The 21,079-nt window shown below is 41.7% G+C and overlaps 1 protein-coding gene across 1 annotated transcript; it reads right to left on the reverse strand.

Annotated features, from left to right (window-relative positions):
* Positions 1 to 1,205: 1,205 nt before the first annotated feature.
* On the reverse strand, positions 1,206 to 2,240 carry LOC119727197 (neuromedin-U receptor 2-like). The gene has a single exon (XM_038199057.1). It carries the CDS (start codon positions 2,238 to 2,240, stop codon positions 1,206 to 1,208), a length of 1,035 nt encoding a protein of 344 aa, XP_038054985.1.
* Between the last annotated feature and the right edge of the window lie 18,839 nt (positions 2,241 to 21,079).

Raw genomic sequence — 21,079 nt, forward strand, 5'->3', positions numbered from 1 at the left:
TTTGCCAAATTTTGATAAAAATGTAAGGTTAACCCCTTGCATTTTTTTTTCAATTTTGACCCAAAAATGGAATTCCTTGAAACTTGCTAGAAAGATGCCTGAGGGGCCCTAGAACGCGTTCCAATTCAATTTGTTGAAAGATATGCTTTTCCAAAGAAGATGTGGACAAAAATATGGGATAAAATCTTTCAAAAATGTTAATTTATTTCTCACAAAATCGATGGTTTTTGCCCAAATCTTCAAAATATTGGGTGTTTGAGTATTGATTGGTGCTCCTCTTACTTCCAAATGAATTTCTGCATTGTTTGGAGAAAAGTCATTTGTTGGCCAAATGTTGATAGAAATGTAAGGCTAACTAACCCCTTGTATCTTTTTCAATTTTGACTCAAAAATGGAATTCCATGAAACTGGCTAGCAAAAAGCCTAAGGGACCAAAACCACATTCGCATTCAATTTGTAGAAAGATATGCTCTTATAAACAACCGTTTTTTTCGTCTTGTGTCGATCTCGAGCTGGAACAGTAAGACATTATTTTTCCCTTTCAACCAGACCTTTAAAATCACGAAAACACGAAAACACGAAATTTTGGGGGATTTCAGGTAATAATACCCCTTTAAATACTATTCAAGCACATTCTGTTTATTCCAATTCATAAATACCTTGAGTCAGAGAGTCAAAACAAGTCAAAAATTGTAAATATCCAACGATTTTGTTCAACAAGTCTACAATGAAACCCTTCTGTCTATGTTATGGTATGTGCCTCTCGCAAGTAGATGTTAATATTTCCTTATATGGAGATTGGCGCGCCACGTACTGCGCGATGTGGCCCAGAACAAGGCGGTGCCGGTGTGACAAATTAACTCTAAAGTTATCTTTTTGGGTTAAACTCTCTCACGTGACCGGTCACCTCCTAATTCAGCTTCGCTTAGGCATGCGCAATACTATGTTGAACAGGACCAATAAAAGGGTAGAATGAACCAGATTTTATAGGAGTCCAAATGTCACGTGACACCGGAAAAGTGTTTAAAACCAGCCAGTCGGTGTTTTATCAACCGTTGAAAACCACCCGCAGTGACAGGCTCTCGACCAATAGCAATGGGTAAACTGTCTTAGGGAATTTATAAATGCAATTTAATTGCCTGTCTCTATAAAATGGTTCTCAATAATGTTGTTAATAATGTTCACCTTTCAATCGAGCTAAAATGTTACTGCTGTTTGCACCTTAACGCCAATTTATACGCTTCCCTGTACTTCCGATTAATGACGCCGTAAATGAAAGGATTGCTAGCGGAGTTGATGTAGGAGAGGATGCGGACAACTTGGAACAGAATAGAAGCCTGGTGTTCGTCCAGTACGTACACGTGTCCACGGAAATAACCGATCAGGAAGCAGAGCTGGGTCACCTCTAAGGGAGCAAGGAGTACGAAGTATGCCGTACCAGTCACGACCAGCATGCGGGCCACCATGTTACGTGCGTGCGGACCAGCTCCGACGTTCGCCTGACCGTGCGACTCCATTGCGGCAACCTGTCGTCCGAGGGCGCGTATGATCCGGATGTAAAAGACGAAATTCGCAACCAGGGTCGCAAAGAAGGGGAAGGTTCGGCACAGGCGGGTGTAGGTAGACATCCAATCGTACGGGGGACTGTATGTGATGACGGTGGACGGAGAGCTGGCGTGGTCGCTCCCTTGCGGCCACTGCAAGCAGAACTCGATCTTCACTCCGCAGGTGGGTAGGAAAGTCAGGGAAAGCAATACGGCTACCATGCCGGCACAGGTAATGGCCCGGACCGCCCTGCGGCCGGCCTGGCCGCGGGCTACCCGCATCGGGTGGCAGACGGCGTAGAATTTCTCCAGGGACACCAAGGTGATCAGGAAAAGGGTGGTGAAGTAGGAGGTGTTGGTGATGAAGTTGGCCAGCATGCAGCCAGCGGGGCCTCCGTACCCGGCTTCGTCAGGCGAGATGGGGGAGGACAGGAACAGCAACAGTTTGTCCCCTACCCCAGCGCACACGTCCATTATATCAGCCACGGCTAGACTGACCAGGTAGTAGTTGGTAGGCGTTCTCATGTGAGGTAGTCTGGACACAACGAAGATGAAAGCCCCGTTGGATAGTACCCCGAGAACGGCAATCAATGGCAGCACCACTGTCGTCATGATGGTCTCGCTGCTGGTATGTGGCTGAGCTATGAGCAAGACATCGTCTTGTGTGACGTTGTGGACGCCTCCGTTGCACTCCATATTGGCAATTCAGCGGTCAAACCACGAGCTATCTTCAGAGCTGTTTTTAGTTAACTTTTCGCGTTCACCCCGAACAACTGAGAGCAGTATACGTTAGATTCTTGTTTTCCTTACATCGGCGGGCAAACTTCCTTCGACTTATACATGTATGTCACTGATTATATACGACAATCAGCAAAGACTAGTGACACGGCTTGGACAAAGAGATGTTGTCCCTTTTTCGTGCCTTTTCTAACAACGGGGTAGTTACGTGAATTATAGGCCTATCGTAGTTCAAGGATCGTCACGATGCACCCGGCCTGGAGGCATATTAACGGTCGCCCTCGTATGTCAGGCGTGATTGTCCAACCTATCGCGTACTAATCTATATGCATCAATCATAATCACGATTTGACGTCTACCTATTTTGAAACACTCTGATTTCAAGAAAAGGAAGCGGGATTTCCATACCGTCCGGAAGAGCTCTGTTCCCCACTGATTGGGATCGCTTGACCCTGTCTCAGCTTCTCAATACGACATTTTATTCCCAATAAGTCTAGCATATACCTGTGGCGCATTCGTCCAGCATACAATACATGCAGCTATACGTGTTCCGTTCCCAATCTTGCAACTGTAATAACATCAGGTCTCAGAGCACCTCACGATGATTTGCGAAGGACGTCCAAAATTACTCCCGTATCTTGCGTCATACGTAATGATCGTATACGGACGATTATAAGTCCCGCGGTATATGGAGTAATCGGATTCAGTCAGTCCGAGAATCGATCTGCTCGCCGTGATTCTCTAGAGCGTCCCCGCTGTTTGATCGCCTTGGACCCGTACCACAGGCGCGTGCGTGCGCTCACCTTGTACAACGTCCTTGTTGCAAGAGGAGCCGGTTCATCTTCGGAGAGAAAAAGGAAAGATGAGAATAGAGAAGCATTTCTTTCTTTCTTTATACAGGCCTACCAGCTGCTCGCGTACTCAAATTTCACTTTGCTTAGTGATGTTCGATAACATGGGCGTGTGAAAAAAAGTTATAATGGCAAAAAAAATTGCGCAGTGGAATTAAAATCAGTCATAAAGAATATTCCTTTACTATTTTACATATCAACTCAAGTATAGGACAGGCTTTAAGCTTGGAGCATTATGGCGAAGAATATTTTAAATGGTAATGACAAACATTAATTTCGGTTGGCATACATGGTGAATTCTTGATGCGAACGTTTAATAAATTACCTTTAATGTTATTCCAGCAAAGCTAATTGTATGATAATTCCTAAATATAAGCTTTGTAAGGCCGTCCCCAATAAAAACAAATGAGGCTGATATTCCTATACCTAAGCTACAATAAAGTGGCCCTAATTTAATGGTCCTCAAAGTTGCATTCGAAAAGAAATTACACTTTTAAACCTCGGGCAAAATTGCAGACAATGTCATCATGTTCCAAGTCAATTAATTATCTTTGGCCCATCATACATAAGCGTTCACTTTATTGGTCAAACAATTTCCTCAATTGTTTTTGTAAAGTAAAACCAACCAAAGCCAGCCTTGACACATAATTAATGTACACCCAACTTATCCATTACCATTAGAAGAGCCACTGATGAACACGACACTATAGCTCAATATAGGAGACTGCTGATACTAATGGACGTCCGTTACTTTGATCCACTAATTTCTTACTTTGAAAAGCTATGTAATTTCATAATGATCATTTTCATTCAGGCTGCAGGATGGCCGGGGCCAACTCTGATTCCATTGCCCTCTGCGCGACCCGTGTTTTGTACCCAACACTGCTCAGACTGTGCCTTAAAGGGTGTAGACCTGTAAATAGGACTAGAATTCCCTACGCGGGCCACATCACAATTTGTATGCCATCAAATTCTTTGCTATTACTATTAGAACATTTTGTTGGCCATGAACTTGAAGGTTTACAAAAAAAGATGGGATGGAAGCCGTGCGCATGCGTGCGAGCTTGTGTGAAATTCGCAAGAAATTGGGCCCAAAAATTGCTCTATTTTGCAATGGAGCGCTGGCATCTGTTTTCAAAATGACGATGGACCATGAGACTACTTTTCGGGGTGATCGTCTTTGGATGGAAGTTTCTAACCAAAGTCATTGGATAATTTAACAAAAATTGAATAGAACATGTATCAAACAAACTTTAATTTGATGGGTGTCTCAAACACCTTGGATAGTGGTGAGCATTTTCAATAATTTTCGGAAGCACACATAATTATGGAGGTCTGTGGAAGTCGATTTGCAGGTCATTAGTCCGTCGAAAAACAACATGAAACACACGCACTTTGCTTTCAAAGTGTCCAACCACCGCTCATATCTTAGGGCGATTTGCCATTAAGAGGAAAACTCATCGTCCGTAATGGTACCGAATCATCGTCAGAATGACCAATAATAAAGCCCAAATGTCAAAAAAGGTCATGAGTTTGGCCGTTTTATTACAAAGCCTCAGGGTTTGATGAGTCCACAACGAGCGGTGACATGCATAATTAGGGATGGACAGACGGTAGCGCATTTTGATACAGGATTTTAAAATTCAGCTCAAATTGAAGTTTTTATATATGGTGGAAGGGGAGGTTCGTTTTTACCATAAAAGGGGACCTTTTCACCATAAGAGTGGACCTTTAAATGTGTAAAAAAAAAAATAACAAAGCCAGTGGAATAAGCATGGAAATACACAATCGCGAGAAAACAGTCGTTTGACCCCCTCTCCCCCACCCCCAGACAACAGGCCTGTCATATATTTTGTTTAATGTATTTAATTTAATTAACGCTAATGGGTTTGACGAAACTTAAATATCAGTCATCGAGGCGTGTGTTTAAACACAAAAAAGATCAGACGTATAATATCTGCATAACAAATTCGTGATAGTAGGCCCTTCATTTCGCTACTCAAACATCACTTCAAGTAAACGTAATTGCCTTCTGCAAATTGGAGAATGTTTGTCTTTTTTAGACAATTTCCGTTGACTTGCTTGATCGAATATAAATTCAAGTTAAACAAGCGTAGGATGATACGAATCTTGTCCAAACTTCGCACCGCACTCAATTTCCCACTTTACTGTTGGTATCCATGACAACGGGCCTATTAAAAGATCGAATCTTTTGAAATCCAGCGAGAAATTCTTCCAAGAAAATTAAAGTGCCTGCGAGTTATCTCGAAAGCAAAATGTTGATGACCAGTGCAATAACAGACTCTACCCGCTGTTCAATTTAATGCCCTATTTCCATTCAATGGATGTCCATGAACTGAGGAGAAAAGCCTTCTCTTTAATACCAGACTACACACTAAAAACGTCGACCTGGATTCAAACACCTTGAATAATATGTCTCTCGTGCAATTAAATCTTAAATTGAGATGGCATTGATGGGCTACATAATTGATTTGATTTTGGACATGACACGTTTTCTCATAGGGACTGCCCAATATTAAGCAACTGCTTTAATATATACAAGCATTGCGCCGACAATCCTGAATTTTGTTGAAACAACACTTTTGCATTTTAATCGGACACCTCTTATTGTGCAGGTTCTTTCTGCATTTATTCCGTGCCTTACGCAGCTCTTTCTTTTCCCGACATCTCACGGTGCCAACAATTATACTCCTTCGTAATATAAACATTATTTTTAAATCGGCAGCTTTTTTTTTCTATTAAGATGGACTCTGATATTGAGAGACGCCGCCTCCGGAAAATCGATGTACAACCCTACACCTTTATATTCCACGAATAATACATGGGGCGCCTAGAATGAGTCAATGCTGCATACATTATGTATCCATTTTCCAGACTAGCTGGCTTGTGCAATGTTCACAGATGTGTAACCGATTGTAAACAAAGTGTGAACAAACTAAATGTGGTACATTGGGGGCAGTACTAGAAAAAAAAGTAAGTTTTTTCCAACGATGGTCGGCCGACCATCGTAGGAAATTGATACGAAAAATTCCACTTTCCTTGAAAAGGACAGCACATCAGGTGCCATGATTCTACAGGATGCCTAAGGCTGTCACTCACTAACGGTCTGATAAGGTGTTTCAGAATAATTTGGAACTTTTGGTTTTGATGCCTGCAAATGTTGAACGTGTATATTACGTTTAAGTGTGGACCGAGTTTACAAAACTTTGTACTCTGGTAATATCCAAGTAAATAATACTGTGCTAATAAAACTCGCATATATAAATACCTAGAATCACAAAAACGGAACACAATCACCAAAGCTAATGAAAAGTGCTACTGTAGCCTACGGGGAAAAGGAATGTTCTAGTTCTTGTTCGCGTTAAGCAAGTAGAACGCTCGGTTAGAGCTTGTAGACCTATACGAAATACGTACAGATGTATTACCAAAATAATATTTCGATTCAGCATAAGAAAACCTACCTTAAGAAACTACTCCTTACATTCTTGAAAAAAGATCGCTCATCGAAAGGTGCTTATAACATGTCCCTTGCATCATCAGGTTGTGGCGCAACACAATTAGTTGCTGGACTACGGACCGTCGATGTATATGTAACGTTGACGCGGGAGGAACATCGCCTCTTATATACACGGTAGGAGGCCTTCACTTAGACTTGATTCCAGTCCAAAGTTGGGCCCACGGGCTTGTACGCACAATCTCCAGTCAACGTTGTATACTTTCACGCAAGACGGCGAGAGCTTATTGTGCAATTGCACTTGTTTACTAGACGTTTCACACACTCTCACGAGATCCAAACAAAAAGAACAAAATTATAAAATCCAGGTGTCGCTTTGCCTCAGAGCCTAGTGCTGTCTAAAGCCGTTGATAGTGGCCGACTCTGACTCTCGAAATCTACCCGTCGAGAGCCGGACTAGATAAATCTGTGGGTATAAAACAACAAATGCTTCTCTACTCTCACAAAATCGCCTTCAGCTAACGTGTTAATTCAATTTCCTTCAAAAGGGCCTACTTCAAAATAAGCATTTATATTTAGTATATAACATTTGGTTTTTAAATTAAAAGAAACACTTGATACTGAGGACGCTGTTGCTGTGACGTCATTTCAGGAAGGCACTATTCGGTTCAGAAGTTTTCTATTGAAATTCTAAACTTTCGTCCAAAACTTGCTCATTAAAAACATTTGTGAGAAAAACTTTGCTCATTGGCCTACTGTCGATGTACTGCAACAACAAATCACCAGACAATTTACTACTGCCAAAAAAACCCAATTATGGCAAAGTTTTGTGCTGAAATTGCTCAAACATTGCGGTTTCTGTCTGAAATGACATCATCCTTTTGCACAAGAATACACAAATTTCATTTGCATAAAAATGGCACCAAAAGCCCATCAAAACGGAAAAATGAAAATTCAAAATAAGGTTAAAATGGCACACAAAAGTGCGCATTTTGCAAGGACTGCATTAAAAAAAATTACATTACATGGGCCCTTTAATACTAATTATATGAAATGTGCATACGTTTCAAGGATAAATATTTCTGATATTCGAATTACTAGAGTCGGACATTGACCAAGAAAAGGTCATTATATTCATGCTCTTGGCTCTTTGTAAACCGAAGCAAAAATCTTACTTGGTAATAAAGGTGTTCACGGACATGTCAACTTGCAACACAAAACAGCTTATCTGTAACTGAAGACAAAATCACGGAATTGCTTTAAGGGCGGTCGGTGATTTTGACAAATCCCGCACGTATACGACAACAAGCAAGTGCGGACTTGATGGGCAGATGTAGCAGCTCTCACGCCGTAAGGTTAATGGAGCATTTATTGGAGGAAACGGAGGCAGTTGCAAGAAAGCGTGTTCGTTAATAAACTGCTGCATGTGATCAAAGCAAATCACGGTGAAATGAAGACAATGCTCCTCAGTGGTTCTTCTAAAAGGGTAATTCTAACTGCTTTTAGGCAATGTCTGTGCGACATGGCCAGAGATTGTGAGGAGCATGAGTTATGGCGGGGTCAATAATAAAGGACGGACGAGACAGGCGAGGCCGACAGACATTAGCACACACAGAGTACCGGGAAAAATATCGTAAAAGTACATTCATTCATTTAGAATGAACTGGACAATTTCGTTGTCCTTTTTGTGTTTGACAAAAATATTCCCAACTTAACTGTGCAATATATCTAATGATATGTTTGTCTTCCTGATCTGCACTCTTGCGTTTGTTACTTAACAAACGCGAATCTTTAGTTGTTTCTGTTTTACAAAGGTCTTTTTATCAGGTGATCTACAATAAACACGGGTCAGAATTACGAAGAATTGTTTCTCCGTTTCAATTTTGTCCTTTTATAACCATGGGTTAGGTTATTTATTTGAAAATGGAAAAAAAAGGTACAGGTTTTATCCCAACGAAAAATATATTGCAAACATTGCAATGTTAAAAAGAAATGGATTCCTAAAAAAATGGACATTTACACGGTGTGTCAAAAAAAAGGAAACACGGATGGAAGGACCATCATCCTCGAGAACAGGCCTTTGTATTTCATCTCAATAAAAGCTGATAAATCGCCAGATGTGAAAGAGAAATATCGTGCCAAAATTGTCCGAAAATCTACATGTGGACTATAGTGGAATTCGGTGTAGGCCTACTCGTACAAAAAGCGAAATGTTATGAAATAATGTTGTGGCGGTCATTGGGTGAAACTGAAACTTAAATAAGAGGCTAAAAATGTCTTTCAGGGTATTTGAATAAACTTGAAGGACTCATAAGCATTTACAAACAAATCTAAAAAGGACCGCAGATAAGAACTGCATTCAAGCCAGCCTGACTAAATCTAGAATCCATCGTCTGTAGGTCGGTAAATTAAATGTTCACGTCGTTTAATACACTGTCGGGTGCAAACACACGTGAACGAACCCGGAGACCTACGACCAAAAATGCCGGATGTGAAAGGTTGCAAGAAAAAATCACCCATCTCCAAGTGATTTTTTGTTGAGGAATACCAAGACAAGATTCCAACATGAATGTGTCTTGGGGCGTTGAGGGTTAGAAATCGTTTTGTCAAAAATTATGGCAAGAAAAGGCCAACCAGCTTAAAATGCCCGCGGGCCGCGCAAGAGTTCCGGAAGCTCGCCGCGTAATTACCTTTTTACTTTCAGGCTCCAGTCCCGTCAATCTTTAACAGCGCCATCTGCCGTCAGTTGGTGTCCAGCGGTTGTTCAAACACCCCCTCCCCCATGTTGCAGACGAAAAGGTGAATGCCGCCCTCATACGTCAGGTCGTATTTAAGTCCGTGCTCGTATTTACTCGGTGAATTATCGGCATCTATTTTGATAAACGTGACGGGCCTGCAGTAAAATAATATAAGGCCTTAGAGTAAAACGTATTTAATTATTCATGCAAAGTTCTCAAAACCCCGCGCCGATTAGCACCAAAGATCTTATAGCGCCGTCGCCGCTACGCGGCGCTATAGGATCTTTGATTAGCACTGAAATTATAAATACCGCCCAAATGCGTGTTCCAGCTGCAAGTCTTTATGTGCCCAAGGATGTTCGGACCATGAAGTGCCCAACTTAAAAGCCGTGATCAACCGGACCAACACTTTTAAGTTACAAATTGCAAATTGATACATAACGTTTGATATACATCTCAAAACTTTCAGATAAAACAAGTGAATCTGAAAAGGGAAATGAGTTTATTTTTACCGAGAACACTCTTTTTTTATCTTTCTTATTTTGAGTTCAGTTCAATCAATGTGTGGTATACTTGACAAACCCAGACAAATTTAAAGTGGTTTTGCTCCTTTAAGGAGTGTAATTCACGCATAATGTATACTGTGCGTGACATTTAGCCGATGGATAGGAAATGATATTCATATTTAATCCGCTATTCCGCTTGAATGGAAGAGGATACATCCATATTCCGGGTGTACGATCCTGTTGTGAAACTTCACGGATCAGTTGTAAATGCCAATCAGGTTCGTCACCGAGGCTGATAAAAAATAAGCTCTGACCTTTCCGGTGTCTAAGCCTCTCTCATTTTGCCATGTCTGACTCTCAGCTGTACGTGTCGAGACATCTGGTCATCTCGTCTACGGCGTTTTTATTATTCATGTTCACTTAGGGTTGGGTGGAAACCTTCTCCGGAAAGTGCAATCACTTCCCTTCGTGTGCTATAGCTGTGCCCTTGGTTTTCATGCATAGCGCGAATGCAATGGCAAGCCTGTTTTACTGCTGCTGAACAAGAAATTCTCGCGTGCTGCATGTACTCAGAATTACTCAAATGCTATCCACAGTTTAAAGCACAGGTGGGATAGGGAGATATCACATAGAAAAGCAATACATACTCCATTTCTTTGGTTTTCTGTCTAGCCCTGATGTGACCGAATACCAAGAGTATCGTTTCAAATAATAATTTTTATGGGAATAATATGTGTGCTTGGCCTGTTAAAAAACTCTACTGTGGTAGTATTGCGTATGCCTACCCGTACATGAGGTTGTGAACGTTCAACCAATAAAACGGTGATGGCACCGGATTTTGTAGGAGACAAAATTTCATGTGACCCTGAAAAATTGTGTAAGACCAGCCAGCCATGTTTTTAGAAACCGGTTAAAACCGGCCACGTTACGGACTCTCGACCAATAGGATCATGGGTAAACTGTCTTAGGCATTAAACTTTATGAATTCGGGCGATTCACAATGCAGTGCGCCACCAAGAGTTTCACAATGAAAAGTCCATTTTGTTCTCGTGGATGATTCCAAAACTGCTACCCAGTGGACACCCGGGTATAATACAAAACAAAAGGATGTACAGGTCCCCACAAGGACATTTCTAAAGGTGTAAAGGTCTCCTCAAGGATTTCACGAAATAGTTATATGGATTTTTTTCAAAACCAAGTAATTTCCAAGGTGTAGGCATACTTAGGCCTATCCGTCGCAAATTAAAGTATGTTATGTATTAAGGAACATTTTGTCAAAATTTCGACCCCGGAAAGTAATTCTGATTCAAATTAGTAGAGTGCTGTGGTCCAATGATTATACGGTGTTCAACTCGTGTGCTGTGGTACATGGGTTCGAATCCTGACGGGGAATATGGTGCTTGTGCTCTTGAGCAAGGCACTTTATCATTATTGCTTCGTCCTTCGGATGGGACGTATAAAGTCGTAGGTCGCGTGTGTTGTGTATTACGCACGTTAAAGAACCCAGTGACACTTATCGCTAAGAAAAGGGGTTTGCCCCGGTGTTTCTGGCAGTGGCTGCAATATGCGCCGCAGCACCTTGTAAACCCTTAATAAAGGTGCTACATAATCGGTCTCATGTTTCTCATTAACTTCATTTACCTGTATTTAATTACCAGCGCCTTGAGTACCTATAATTGTTGATAGATATGTGCGCTATACTCCGGTATTATTATTACTATTACAAATAGGAGCGTTTGAAAATAGCTTTCGACCCTCCTACCTGTTTGTAAGATTGTGCGCACTCTCGATCTCCTGCACTTGCAAGCACTCTCGTACTCATCCGCACTCATCCGCACTCGTCCGCACTCAGCCGCGCTCGTACGCGCCCTCCCGCACTCGTTCGCGCCGCTCGCTCGCACTCGTTCACTCACCCGATCTAATCCGCACTCGGCTGCTCTTGCTCGCACTCGCACACACTCTTCCAACCGGCTCACACTTATCCCTTAAATTAGTGAATGGCTATACTGGGAAGCTAATTGCCCCCCTATCGTCGATGTCAATCATCACCCTTGAGACGTCGACGATCAAGGTGATACACTCCCAAGGCCAGGGCCGGGCCGCGGCCGGTCCAACCACCCGTCTAGTTAATAAATCATAATTGATTGCCTTTCACTGCAGCAGGTGCTCTTCCATGCAGTGTATGATATCCTCAACTCTCTGCATGAGCTGACTTCTCACCACGTGTGAACCATATCCCATGTCTTTAAATTTGATAAGGATTATTATGTTTGGATGGCGTGCAATACCCCCACACAGTGGTTCATTTTCATTCTTAATTGCTCAGCGGGGGTAAAAAAAAAAATATGCGACTTTAGAGAGTGCGAAGCAGATTTCATTTTTTGTCCAAGTGGGGAGCTGCATGTGGGCACATGTTATATACATATTTCCCTGGTTAACTGCATCTCTTCATAAAAAAAACGACGGAGAAAACGTCAGGCGTGGGGCCAGCGATTTTGAATCACCTCTACGGGTTTATATTATACAGCTACAGAAAAACACAGAATAATATTCCTATCGAAATAGGCAGCAATAGTGAGCGAGCAATTGACGCCACGGAGGTATATTAATCAATATAATAACTTCGTGGAGGCTTATTAAACTTTAAACACAATCGCATCTATGATTGATATTGTAAGAGTTATTCTATCTGCCCACCTGCTACACCGTGTTTGCAGCGACTTGTGAAGGACGCACTTCCCCAATGTCTTGGGAGACGAGTCTTCATACGGCTGCATGCTCTTCACACAAATCTCCCCAGTCCTGAAGATATAAAATTTGTTTTACTAAATGGAGTTTCGAACAAAATACTGTGTAATTGCAAGTGGTACTGCGAAATTTGGCCATAGAAAAATGGCTTAAAGGGTTCATGCAATGAATTTTTCTTGGGAACACATTGTGTACAACTTATATTCCTCTTGAACGTATGAAAAGTATTTGACATCCCTTTTTCGGGTAATTTTATTGAAGAGTGCACTTCCTTAAATATTTTTTAAAAATTCCATGTTTTTTAAGACAACTGAGGGCGCTGTTGCTATGATATCATTCCAGGAAGACGCTGTTCGGTTTAGGGGTTTTCTGTTCATGATAGTGAACCAAAAATTTGCTTTATATTCAAAACATTTGTGAGAAAGGGTTGCTTATTGGCTTACTGCCATGTACTTACACAACAACGAATCGCCAAAGAAAACAAAATTTATGACCGGCAAAATATCCAAAATTCTAGCAACTTTTTTTGTGCTGAAATTACTAGGTTTCTTCCCGGAATGACATCACAGTTTTGCTCATGAATATGGAAATTCGCATTAGCATCAAAAAACAAAAACAAACACCATTATCCCTTGAAAATGGCAAAAGGAAAATTGAAAATGATTGTGACACAAATGTGCATTTTAAAAGGATTGCATTAAAAAATTAAATTCATGGGCCCTTAATGATTGAGAAAATGTTACAAATAAACATCAGGATGTGTACATAATTATTAACATACAGCTAGACCAATTCGGTGACGTCAACATTTAGATACATCACTGAGATCGCACTATGCTTAAAACGCGCAAGTCACTCCAACGACAAAGTGCGTCACGTTTTACAACTGAGCGAAATGCACGTATACTCAATATGAACGAGAATGCTCTGAACGCAAGCGTGGCACCATCTCAGTCATTGGCGTCCAATCGTGCTCGCTCTATTAATATCAGGAAAATCAGATGATGAATGATAAAACTGACAAAATAACTTGAGAGACAGACAACAATAATAATAAATGACCAAGCAGTGCAGGCAAACTGGACAGATTATCGGGGTTAAATTTAGAGCGCAATTATGAGAACTTTGATCCAGAATGACAAATTTCAGGCGACGACAGCAAATCATCTGATGCAGGATTCGCCCGGCCGTACGTCGATGTCAGCTTTAGCTTGAGGGCCTTCAAATGAGCAGACCAAACCGACTGTACTCGCTCATGCAGACGGGCACGCGGGCCAATCAGTCGCAATACGGAAAGGTCTGCTCCACAGGGCGAAGTATTGTATATGATTGTATGTTGGGAGACAGCAGAGTGTCTTTTTTACTCCGGCACTGAGGAAATCGTCTTCGCAAAATGAAGACATGACGACGGATGGCTTTTGAATGCAGATTTTAATGAGCAACATAAACGTTCCTTGAATCGCGTTTTTTTCCTTCATGAATTGCCACAGAAATGATATAGTTTCGGTCACTTGACGCCAGAAAGTCGGGAGACTGTTTACATGAGTGGAACTAGCAGCTACACTGACATGGCTCGTCTTATAATTTTTGCATGCTATAAATTTTGGAACCCTAAACATGAAGTTAAAAAAACGGAAAGAAGTAGTAAAAGTTCAAAACAAGCTCCCCTGGATTGCTATAGGCACATTATTTTGACAGAGACAGTATAAGCTTTTAAACATGTGCTAGATTATAACTTGAAGCACGAGGCTACAGAAAGGTTGTCACTCAGATGAAGACGTCCACGTACACTCTCCTTTCTGCCGTTGACCTCCGAACACCTTCCATTTTGATAATCTTTCCTCTGGGCAGAAAACGCCATTACAGACGTTTCTTAATACTTTATAAAGCCTCATTTATCTCTCACGCAGCGCATGGAAACACAAAAGTTGACCTACCGTACTGCTCCCTTCAAACCCCACAGGGCTGATGCGTTTGTCCATCTGAACCGGCAGATGTACATCTCATAAACTTGACCCAAACTGATAAACTCAAAACACTTGAATCCGCACTTACAAACGTAGCAATAAAGACCGGAAATAAAAATGGCCTGTGTAAAAGCGGAAAAAAAACTGTAAGGAATTATTGAGTGCATTGTTTTGATCAGTAATATAATTCGAGTAAGCATACGAACTTGAGAGAATCATTCTACATTTTGATGAGTGTGAATACGGAGAGGACAACATTAATGAAGAGGACCATACCCACGTCAATTAAGGGGCAATGAAGGAAGAACGGTCTTCTATAGTTAAACCGGACGAGCATTCACTCGAAACATACAATAAAACAACAACTATATGATGACGACTATGATCTCCTGAACTTCAATTTATCAGTAAGCCTACGTAGTACAATAAAATATGGCACAGTGATATAATCAACAGATGATTGGCTGTGCACGTACGTCACATGTACGCCACAATGCACTATTGAATCACAGGGTCCCAAATAACACAATCCCTCTCACGAAGTACTCACGAACAGTACTCACGAACAGTACTCACTGGGAGTTTCTATTATGATGGTTCCCAGCCACATGGTTCCCATTAGGTGCATGGCCGGAGCCATGCTCCCTACAAAATCGAGAGAATTCACAGAGAAAATTTGTGCTGGTCTTCTCTGCTTGAAACCCACAGGAGAAAACTTGATACAAGTTGCCTTTGCGCGGAAGCACAAAGGTCACATCAAAGTTAATGAAAACATGCAAATCACTTGCCAAACTTCTCGGCACAGAAACTGAGGGCGCACTTGGTATCCTCACATTAAGAACGACTGTAGAAGAATTGGTACACCACAAACTGATGGTCATTCCCAATGCGTGACCACCTTGTGTCCACTCTAATAATGACATAATGTTCAAGGTGATGAGTTGCAAAGTATCCAGGCAAAATAAAAGGGTCCAATCGTTTTTTCAGTCACGAACTGACCAAGCCAAACGAGTTTTGATGGGCAGCAGTGATGGATAGCGCCAGGGGTAGGTTGCATTGTCAACCTCCTTTCCGGAGTGCGAGTTTTGTTTAGCGAGCTCACTCGTTTCCGTAGATCAGTACACGATGGGTATACAAACGCTATAGTTGCTCTATAATCAGGGTCATTTCCGCCTCTTATCGCAGTCATCCGATTCGGCCGGAGGGCTGTTTTTCGGTCGTGTAACATCTCCCCAGCGAGAGATGCATTACCCAAGCAAGAGCCAGCTTTCCTGCGTCTTTGATTGGAGCTTAACGCCGGAAGAAGACGTTGCTAATCCCACTGAGAACATTTTCAGGCGCCATATAGTATCATTTTCAGCTACTCGGTAAATGTTTCTCCCCCGGCTCGACAGAACATGAGTACATTTATAATTGGGTTGGTACCCCCGGGAGAGCTAATAATTACGGATGATCTTTCTTTCACCGCAGAATAGCAAGTGGTGCTACACTCTGAGTAAAGCCTCTATAATTATACGTGGTTTCATTTTCTTTAATTTCAAGTGGCTTCTTTCTTACGTGTGGTTCAGTCGTATTATGAAATACAAGGTTTTTTTCAACGGCAATAGGCAGCACATTTTACATTTGTGTGTGGTAACAAACTTTAAAGGTTCAACAAGTATAAATATCTGCTGTGAAAAGCTGATATGGTGTTAAGAAAGAAAGACAAAGTAAAAACCATTTCTAACAAGCCAGTGCGTTCAAATATGAGACATGAATTATATTTTTATGTTGACTTTTTGCCCTGCACTGAATTTGAGTGTCCCCCCTTCTTTTTTTTAATAGATGGCATTGAAAGCGAAGAACTGAGAGGCACCCAAAGGAATCGTAAGTCTTGGAGCAGGTGAGGACAAGACGTACAAAGTTGCTTTGCGATGTTGGACTCCTGTAACCCTTTGTCCTCTGTACGCTATACGGACATCCTCACACCTGAAAGTGAGCCCGCATTGTTCTTTGCACAGAGACATGCGCAATAGGGTCAGTGAATCCGTATTACACAGAGTTCAAATTTCATACAACACCAGCTCATTTGCAGCTGTCCTCGCGAAACGAAAGGCAGGTGTTGTTGCCACCGCATCGTCCCACAATTTAACAAGATAAAAATCAAAAGGAGATACTTTTTTTTGAGATCAGAAGGCGGCTAGATTTCGTAATTATCGTCATAACCGAGTGCGATGAATGTATCTTCTATTGTCCACTGTTCCGGTGAGCGGAGAAACTGCGGATGTTCTCCCTCGCTCTCGTCGGGGTTAATTGCCCGGTCCTTATTGTGATGACCACGCACCGACCTTTGGTCTTGGGGCAAAGTAGGCCGCACGGTTCTCGCTGCGTGAAATGAGTGCAATGCTTCATCTTTCCGAGTGTCGCTGGTCACTCTGTGATATGGATCGTGGAATGAAGATGTTAATTGACACGTAAAATTGCTCCTAGGAGCTGCACGTCTTGGTTGATGGCGCCTCGGCCACTCGAATGGGTTCTTGCGTTGCAGCTGAGCAACCCACGCCGTTAATGAGGGGGAGGAGTCATTGCTTTGCCAGACTAGCCTCGCAATGAGCAAATGTTTCGCAGCCTTGCCAATAACGTCATTTCAGACAATAACAATAAAAATAATACCTGAGTATTATATAGTGCACATATCTACCCACAATTAGGTACTGAAGGCGCTGGTAATTATGTTTATTTTTAAAAACAGGTATAAATGAAGTTTATGAGAAATGTGAGACCCATTATGTAGCACCTTTATATTACAAAGTGCTGCTGTGCATATTGCAGCCACTGCCGGGTGCCAGAAACACCGGGGCAAACTCCTTCTCTTAGCGATAAGTGTTACTGGGTTCTTTTTTAACGTGCATTACACAACACACGGGACCTACGGCTTTACGTCCCATCCGAAGGACAAAGCAGTAATGGTAAAGTGCCTTGCTCAAGAGCACAAGCACCGTGTTCACCGTCAGGATTCGAACCATTATGGCACACGAGTCGAACACCGTAACCATTGGACGACAGCACGCCACAACAAGCAATATGAACTTGTTCTAATGATTCTAATGACGGCAACTTCATTATTCTAGGGCACAAAACTATAAAAACCTACTAAAAAGTTATTAGATACCAAAAAGTTCAGGACGAAAAGGGTCGTTTTGGGCGCATCCTTCAGCAGAGTCTGTCATGTTCAATATTAATTAGTCTACTCCTTGGTTACAACAAGAAAAGAATAGGAGAGTGTACACAGATCACAGTGGGTATATCAGAGCGGTACGAAAACTTCGGAGGCCACGGTGCGATGGAAAGCCTCAGACCATCTGCAAGATATTTCTAATGCTGCAAGTGGAGCTTCTTCTATATAGATCAAGCGAAGACCAACGTTAATGATCTCCAACACGGTATGACAAGGGCCTGTTTATCACCCGCCAAATCCAATCAACCTGCGGTGAATGCCGCACGAAACATGCAATTTGATGAATCGCTAACGGCGGACTCTGCTGCTCCGGGAGGCGAACAGCATGAAAAACACCAACCAATCATATAGAGAGATGGCAAACAGAACATCAATAAAAAGAATTATCGCAACTGGACAGTTCTTCACCCATTAACACACAGTCATTTGACATCCCTTCAGTGAACGTTTTTGTCTTTTCGAGTTGCTCTTTACTGAAGACAGTGTCATTGCCGGCCAAAAAAACACTTCTTCACAATGAGAGGCTTTTAGACATTTTCAAGAGTTAAAGACAGCCGACGCATTGAGAACCTCTCGCCCTGCCGCACTATTCAAGGAAAGAGGATCTGTTTATCTGCATTTTTTTTCTTAAACGGCTTGTCCAGCCCGGTTCCTTGGCTTTATCAAGTTAGGATGTATAAATGAGAGGAATTATGCGCTAGCCTGTATGACCCATCGATCTCGGAGACTTGGCGCAATTGTACGCGGAGGGGATACTTTTAGCCCCGGGGCGTGCATTGAATACTGTGCCCGGCCGGTACGGAAGGCCATGATACGGCCGGGTTTTGTCACCACTTGGCCGACTTTACAATTGGCATCAGCTATGAATAGTTTTCTCTCTTACACCTATTCAAACGACCTCAGCACAGACATTCAATGCCACTGCTCTGTTCTGATGTTAATATTAATTATGAAGACTCAATATAATGTAATTATGTTTAAGTGGCTTGAACCGAGAATCGAAAAAAATGAGCCTCCTTCGACACCTCTGTAGCCATTGTCTACACATCTGTATAGCTATATGTAATTGTTCATTTTGGCACTCGGTTACTTGCTCTATGATTGTATCAACCAAATGAGTCTATTACATCTTGTGTTAAGACTTCAAAATGAGAATTACTAAACTACTAACCCATCAGTCCCAGCCTATAGCAATTGAACATCAACGCATGACAAAGCAAACGTCGTTCCATAATAGGATGGCTTCCATTATTCTGGCCACGTTGATCCGATACACGGTACCCTGTGGAGACATGTGCATAATAGGGAACAAAAGATCGTATACGTCTCCAGGGAGCAATTTCTATTGGTGAATACGTCTCCACAAGGTTATCACGAAATAGATATATGGATTTTACTAAAAAACTAGGAATTTACAAGGTATGTTGATGTGTCGCAAATTGAAGTATTTTATGTAAGGGATATTAAGCCCGAATTTCAGTTCAGGAAATTAATTCTGGTTAAAATAGGAGCATTTTGAAACTACACTTTCAGACTCTAAAATTTTAAATACACGAGAACAAAGAAATGACTCCACAGGGATACAAAATCCAGTATGTGTGTACATGTGGCCTGCTATATCATGTGATTGTTCGTTCACATGAATAAGTAAGCTAGCTAAACACTCTACCATTCCCATAACAACTGCTGACGTAAATCACGACTTTGCTCATTGCAAAGACTACAATCTGTCACTGAAACCACCGCGCATGTTCTCATCAGAACATTGATACATGCGCAAATCACAGATAACAATCCTCCATCCCGCAACTCGATGTGATTTATGCGTACCTGCACGTCACTGATCTACTGGACACACTGTAAAGGGGGTTTTCTCTACGATAATCCCAAGTCAGACCAGAGAATACAAGTGCCTAAAGCTTCTCATATCGGATTTGAAAAAGATACGAACATAAATAGCGCTAAAGTAAACGTAATATAGGATTCAGTTGGGTAAACTACTGGCAACACAGACGAAAATCAAATCCGATTTTTCCTCGATGAAATTATTATAAACAATACTCTTTCGTATACCCACAAGGGACAGTAAAATTCGTCATAGTAAAAAATTAAACACAGTACAAGTATACCAACCACGTTCATTGACCGGTTATGAACCGCCCAGATTTGTGGCACAACACATTCAAGGTGTATACAGGGTGAGTCAGTAAAATCTGGACCCAAATTAGAGAAAATATTAAACTATGTAGCAATTATCAAAACAAGTGCAAATGAGATATGTTATAGGCTGGTATTTTGGACATAATTGGTGAAAATTTCATGTCATGTATATATCCATTGTACCATTTTGAAGAGAGGCGCTAGCAAGGAACACACGTTAAAAAAACACTCTGACCACGGTTCCATGGTTCAACAAATTTATTGAAGTCGCGTACTGATGTGAAGCAGTGTAATAAATAAAAACCTAGCCATGGTGACTGACTCACTAAAAGTTATTTTAAAAAAAAAAAGAAGGCAAAACCAATTTTATGTGCAGACTTGAAAATGAGCCACTTCATTCAAAATGGCATAACTCCTCACCACAGCCACTAATATGAAAAAATATCACATTCCTGTGGAAGACAAGGTATTAACCATTCATGTGAAACACTCAGTTTTTTCCCCCCAATATACTCTGTATTCTCCAGATGATATCTCCAGATCATTCTGACTCGCCCTGTGTGCGTGAATACATTTTGTTTAATTTTCGGGGAAAAAACGATAACTTAGATAAACATCGTCTACTCATCGTCGAGACACGTGATTGTTTTCTTTACGGCTACATTCAAAACTAGAACGGTTTCTCCCGGGGTGAAACGCACTGAATGAGCATTAACCACAGGCAAAATATGTTATGTTTGGCCATCTCGATTATTATTTTACTCTTTTCTTCGTTTATATTATAGACTTCTTTGAAGTAGCAGAACCACTTTGCGACTGACGTCTGTGTGGTCGTCATTGACAATAGGAACGTGGCCAAACCCGGTCAGTTGATGTTATTATTCCTAGCCGGACATCGGTACTGGCTGCTGTGCCCACGTGTCGCGCACGTGACCGGATAACCATCAACGTTCGGTTGAGACCAGAGACGGGCAAACAAAAAAGAATTTAGTAAAAACAAGCAAAGGGATGGTGACGTACGTCGGTTATTTGGCGAAGAGTGCACGTTCGACGTGCGTGATTTCCTGACAGGAGGAGACGGGGTCCGTGAGAGAACGGGAAGTTTGTCTCTCTGTAGTAGGGGTGTCGAATCTCT

The sequence above is a fragment of the Patiria miniata genome, unplaced genomic scaffold, assembly GCF_015706575.1.
Source record: "Patiria miniata isolate m_02_andy unplaced genomic scaffold, ASM1570657v1 HiC_scaffold_20, whole genome shotgun sequence".
In the NCBI taxonomy this organism is placed as follows: Eukaryota; Metazoa; Echinodermata; class Asteroidea; order Valvatida; family Asterinidae; genus Patiria; species Patiria miniata.

Excerpts from the sequence above, each read along its gene's own strand:
- LOC119727197 (XM_038199057.1), bottom strand. The coding sequence starts at position 2,240 with ATGGAGTGCAACGGAGGCGTCCACAACGTCACACAAGACGATGTCTTG.